Below are 5,280 nucleotides of genomic sequence, written 5' to 3'. Positions count from 1 at the left end.
CCCCCCCCGTGTCCCCCCTGTCCCATCTGGAGCTGGGAGGGGAGCCCAGGCGTCACGGACCAGCTGTCCTGGGGGGGGGGACATGGCTTTTTCCCCCCCCCCGCCTCGCTCCCAGCGCGGCTCCGGGACGATGCGGGCGGCCTGGCTGCTCCTGCTGGCGCTGCCCTGCTGCCCCCGGGGCTGCCGGTGCCCCGGGGGGGGGGTCCCGGGGGCTGCCCCCCTCCGGCGGCCGCAACGAGACGGTGCCGGGGAGCAGGAGGGCACCGGACGCGGCGGTGCTGGTGGCCGTGGGCGGGTGGCTCGGCGCCATCCTCGCCTGCGTGGGCCGCTACGTGCGGAGGAGCCGCGCCGAGACCCGGCTGCACCTCGAGTACCTCCGGGCACTGCCCGGCGAGCGGCCGAGCTCCGAGGAAGAGGAGGAGGAAGAGGAGGAGATGCTCAGCACCGTCCTCTGACGCACCGCAAGCGGGACGAGGCGCTGGCGGCTGCACATCGGGGAGCCCCCCAGTGGTGAAGCCCCCTTCCCCATCCCCCCCCCAGACCTCTCAGCCCCAGCGGCCGGAGCGGGTTCGTAGCCCCCTTTGTTACCCCGCGTCCTCGTGTCCCGGCACGGCCCCGAGGCGGCTGCTGCCCTCCTTCCCCCAGGCACAGGGGACGGGGGGGAGGTGCAGGATCCCTGCGTCCTTGGGGCTGGCCTCCGGGGGGTCCTGGGGATGGCTGCGGGGCTGTGGGGGGGAGCAGGACCCTCCCCATCATCTCCCCCCCCCCCCTTAAACTTTAGCAGGGTGATTACAGCGTAATCCCAGGGATTAAGCGTGTGTAATCCCCAGCTTTAACCCCGCTGCCCCTCACACCTAATCCCCCCTCGGGGCCCATCTGCTCCCCAAAAACCCTCCAGCGCTGCCCGGCCTCACGTGGGCCAGCACCAGCCCCCCAGGGCCGGGGCTCCAGCACCATTCACGGCCCCCTGGGCTTCCACACCCCACCCCCCCACAGCCCCCCCAGGCTGAGCCAAACGGGCCCAGGAGCCAAAATCTGGGGTCTGAGCGAGCCGCAGAGCCTTCGCCTCACCCCTCCGGGGGTTTCTTTAGTTCTTTACCCCCTCGGGGTGAAGCCCAAGGGCTCGGGGCAGCCCTTGTTTAACCCCAAAGCAAAGCCCTGACCCCCCCATACCCCCCCCCAAGGCTCTCAGGGAGCACTGAGAGCACCCAAACCCCATGGCAGGTGCCTTCAATCTGCTCTAATTAGAAATTAAGGGACAGAGGTGGCTGTCCTGGGGCCAGGCAGCTTTGGGAAGGTGCTCCCTGCACCGCTTCCAAGGAAAAAAACAACGCCGCTTCTGTGCCAGGAGAGGGCGAGGCGCAGACGGCAAGGGGGGAGGAAGAGTCACCTTTAATCCCGACAGCAGCGGCCCCCACGCTGCCCACCCCAGCGGGGGGCTGCAGGGACCCCCCAGCGGATGACAGGACGGGGCTCGAGCGCCTTCGTGGCCCCGGGAGGAAGAGGGAACCGCCTCCGAGCCCAGTTTTTGGGGCAGGGGGCTCACAGCTCCGAGAAGAGGGGCCGCTCCCCCGCGCTGGCGCTGGGCATGGCCACGACGGGGCTGCGGCTGGGGCTGGCGCAGGGGACGTGGGCGCTGACGAAGAAGAAGGGGACGTGGCTGATCTTCCCCGTGGACCAGCACTGGAAGGGGACACGAGCACGGAGGTCGGCACCGCCATCCCGCACCCCCCCGGAGCAACGGGACAAGTCCCAACCCTCCCCGTGACGCAGGCCAGGGCACCTCCCTCGCCCTCTGCCCACGCAGGGACGCTTTGGGGACGCTTCTAACCCCGTGCTACAGCGTCAGGGAGGGTGGAAGAGCCCTCCAAGGTCACCCAGCCCCCCCCCCCCCAGCCCTAACACAAGCCCTCCACTAACCCCCGTGGCCAAGCTCTACCCCTAAAGCCCCCGCCGTCCTCCCTGAGGTCCGGGGAGCCGCAGGAGCCGCTGCTGCCCGCCGAGCCCCACTCACCACGGTCAGGAGGGCGCCCTGCTGGAAGCAGGGGTGGAAGGCGATGAGCTGGGGCCGCGCGTCCTGCTCGCCTCGCAGGAATCCGCTGCCAGGGGAGGAAAAGCCGCGGTCAGCGTCCCCGCGGGGCAGGAGGGCTCCGGGTGACCCCAGCGACACGCAGCCCGTGGTTAAGGGGCAGCACTGGGGGCAAAAGTAACCCCAAAGAAAGGGTTTTGAGGGTAAATTGGGCAAAATGGGAGCGGTTCTGGGGGAAAGCGGGGCACTGCAACGCTGCCTGGAGGAGCAGCGCAGGACGGCAGCGTCTTCTCCCGCTTCCCCGCCGCGTCCCACGGCTGGGCAGGGACCAGCCAGCCCCCGGCGCTGCAGGAGGCTCCCCCACCACGCACCAGGGCAGGAGCTCAAACACGGGGCTGTTGCGGGTACGAAACACGGCGACGACCGTCTGGCTGCCGGGGGAGTCGGGATTCCCTGCGGGACGGACAGAGAGAAGCGGCCGTGAGGGTTCCCCTGGTCCCAGGGGCGCGCTGATGTCGGACTGGGGGGGGACGGCAGAAGGGGGCTGGCCGTGGGGAGTAGCCTGGGGCAGCTCCTGTACAAACAGCCCAGGGCGCTGCGCCTCGAGCACAGACGTTATTTTCCACCCCACCAGCTTCTGCACCCAGAGGCTCAAAGGGCACAGAGGACGGGGAGGGAGCCAAGCTGCAGGAGTCCTGGGACCCTCCAGGTTCCCCCCCTCCTCGGTTTCTTCCCCACCCAGCTTGAGGCAGGACGAAATAAAAGCGGCCGAAGCCTGGGCCCAGCGGTTCCGACGCTGGCGGCTTGCGGGGAGGGAGGCCGAGGCGAGCGGCGTCCCCAGCGCCGCGTTGCGGTGCTCTCTCAAAGGTCTGCTTTGTCTGGGGGCAGCGCTCGTCCCGGCTGCAGCCAGGAGGGCCTGAATGGCCCGATTATCCCCGCGGCCGCTCCTCTGACGGAGCCAAGAGGCTCGGTGGGGCTCGAGGCGCGGCGTGGGCACTGCGGGGAACGCGGAGAGCTCGCGGCGGGGCTGGGAGAGGGGACTGATCCTGCTGGGAGCCAGGAGGGGACGGAGCCCCCTCGTCAAGGGACGCAGGGGAGGAAAGTCCCGGTGGGGAAGGAAGGGGAGAGAGCGGCTGCTGCCTTGCTGGCCCCTTGCCCCTCTGGGGTTCGCTCCCAGCCCGCCGGAATGGGGATTTTGGGGGTGAAATCAGTGAGGACGAGCCCGCGCTGGGGCAGCACCTCCCTGTTACCTCTGATGATCGCCGCCAGCCGCTCGCCGGTGGGGTCCCACACCATGGAGTGCACTTCTCCCCCGATCCTGGAACCCGCAGGAGCACGGTGAGCCCCCAGCCAACATCCCCCACGCCGGGGGCTGCTGGCAAAGGGGGGGCACAAGCCCTCTCCGCCCCCCCCAAGCATGGTGCTGGGGGAACGGGCACAGCCGGACCCACCTCTCCTCCCCGTAGAGCGTCTCGAAGGTGGTCTCCGACAGGTCTGCCACGATGGAGGCTGTTTTCGAGCCCCCCACTTGCCCCTGCATCTCCCCTGGAAGAAAAGTCCCGCAGAGCCCGGTCACGAGCGGTTTCCCGTTCCAGTCACCGTGCAGGTTGCCTCGCCGCCCTCAGTCCCATCTCGTCCCAGCACCACACCCCGTTTCTGTGTCGGACCCCCCTGCCGACCCTGCAGCGCCTGCCTGCGTTTGGTGCTGGCAGACAGGGAAGGTTTTCCCTCGACAAGCACGAGGAGCAGCTGCCTTCATGGAAAAAAAGCCAGGCGAGCTGGGCGCTGGCATTGCCAAAGCTTCCCTGCAAACTGCTTGGCACTGTAAGGTCCTAACCTGAAGCAAGGAGCAACAAAAGGGGGAAAAAACGACACCGAGCTGCGTTTTGAGAGCCCCCAGGAACGTGCTTCCTCCCCACCCTTCCCCCCGTGTCCTGGCTTTGCATCCAGCAGGCTGGGAACCTCACCTAAGGAGCAGAAAGCCTTTGTGGCCAAGCCCAGCCAGGGCTGAAAGCGAGGCAACGCCTCAGGGGCCCAGCGCTGGCTCTCGGAGAGCGCGGCGGCGCTGCCTGGCCCGGGCAGACTCACCCCTGTACTCGGAGAAGGACAAGGAGTAGATGACGGACTCGCCCAGCACCGTGAAGAGCAGCCGGCTGCCGTCGGGACTCCAGCACCCCGTCTGCAGGGCACAGAGGCACCTCAGCGCCCGCCGCCAGGGCTGGGGAATCGGCGGCTCGCGAGTGGGAAATGCCCGCCGGCGGCCGGCGCCGTCCTACCTGGCAGCGGCCTTTGAGCGTGGGCCACCTCTCGCACGTCCACATCCGAGCCTCCCATACTCTGGAAGAGAAACGGGCGGACGGGAGCAGGGCAGACAATGGGGATCTGCCCCGCTTTGGCCTCCCTGAGGGGAGCCCCAGACACCAGACCCAGGTAACCACCCGCTAACCCCCCTCAGCACCGGGCCCAAGGGGAACGGGAGCAGCTGGGACACAAACCAACCCCTTTATTTGGGGGGAAGTGAGAACGGTAACGAGGGCTGAGGGAAAACAGCTCGCGGGGTCAGCGGGGAGGCGAGGAGCAGGACCAGGAGCTCACCTGAACACCGCCGAGGGGGTGGCCGCCAGCACCTTGCTGCCGTCCGGTGACCAAGCCAAGAAGGTGACACCGCCGCCCCCGAACCACTGCAGCTGGACGCAGTTCTCCGTGGACACGTCCCACACCTGCAGGGGGGCACAGCAGGGCTGGGGGGGGGCAACTGGGTACTGCGCCAGGGGCTGCGCAGCCCCAGACCCGCGGGGATGGCTCCTGACACCAGCCAGAGCCGAAATGTGACGCTGTGAAGGTTCCTGAACCGATCGGGGAACGCGCTCCCAGGCTTTCGGAGCTGGATGCCCCAAATTCAGGGCCTCGACCCTGCTCTGAGAAGACCCCGTCCGTCCCCAGCCTCCGAGGTGGCCCAGGGGTGGGCTGACAGCTCTCCAGCCCCCCGCCAAACAAAGCCCCCCCTGGCCAAACGAAGCCCCCCCCCCAAGCTCACCAGCATGGCCGTGTCCACCGGCGAGGCCGAGAGCAGCAGCTTCCCGCTGGGGGCCCACGCCAGGCTGGTGACGGGGCCGTGCCCGGGGTAGGAGAGCACCTGGGCGCAGCCAGACGAGGGCCTGGAGGGAAGGGGAGGAAAATAAACCAGCTGCTGACGCCGGACCCCAGAGCCTGGCATCCCAGCACCGTGTTTTCCCCGGCAGGAGGACCCA

General features: G+C 68.7%; 1 protein-coding gene across 1 annotated transcript in view; it reads right to left on the bottom strand.

Moving 5' to 3' along the window:
* Nucleotides 1-1,488: 1,488 nt before the first annotated feature.
* The window catches only part of AAAS (aladin WD repeat nucleoporin), a 6,771-nt gene continuing 2,979 nt past the window's right edge, over nucleotides 1,489-5,280 (bottom strand). The window contains exons 9-17 of the mRNA XM_035313327.1: nucleotides 5,067-5,254; nucleotides 4,625-4,749; nucleotides 4,306-4,366; nucleotides 4,118-4,208; nucleotides 3,481-3,574; nucleotides 3,280-3,347; nucleotides 2,401-2,482; nucleotides 2,015-2,099; nucleotides 1,489-1,683 (exon numbers count right to left, since the gene is read on the bottom strand). Of these exons, the coding sequence (XP_035169218.1) occupies nucleotides 1,543-1,683; nucleotides 2,015-2,099; nucleotides 2,401-2,482; nucleotides 3,280-3,347; nucleotides 3,481-3,574; nucleotides 4,118-4,208; nucleotides 4,306-4,366; nucleotides 4,625-4,749; nucleotides 5,067-5,254 (935 nt within the window). The 3' untranslated portion in view covers nucleotides 1,489-1,542. The remainder of the gene's footprint in view (nucleotides 1,684-2,014; nucleotides 2,100-2,400; nucleotides 2,483-3,279; nucleotides 3,348-3,480; nucleotides 3,575-4,117; nucleotides 4,209-4,305; nucleotides 4,367-4,624; nucleotides 4,750-5,066; nucleotides 5,255-5,280) is intronic.

The sequence above is a fragment of the Oxyura jamaicensis genome (assembly GCF_011077185.1).
Source record: "Oxyura jamaicensis isolate SHBP4307 breed ruddy duck chromosome 33 unlocalized genomic scaffold, BPBGC_Ojam_1.0 oxy33_random_OJ72917, whole genome shotgun sequence".
Taxonomy (NCBI): domain Eukaryota; kingdom Metazoa; phylum Chordata; class Aves; order Anseriformes; family Anatidae; genus Oxyura; species Oxyura jamaicensis.
Note: the sequence above shows the minus strand (reverse complement) of the source record. Positions and strands in the feature narration are given on the sequence as shown.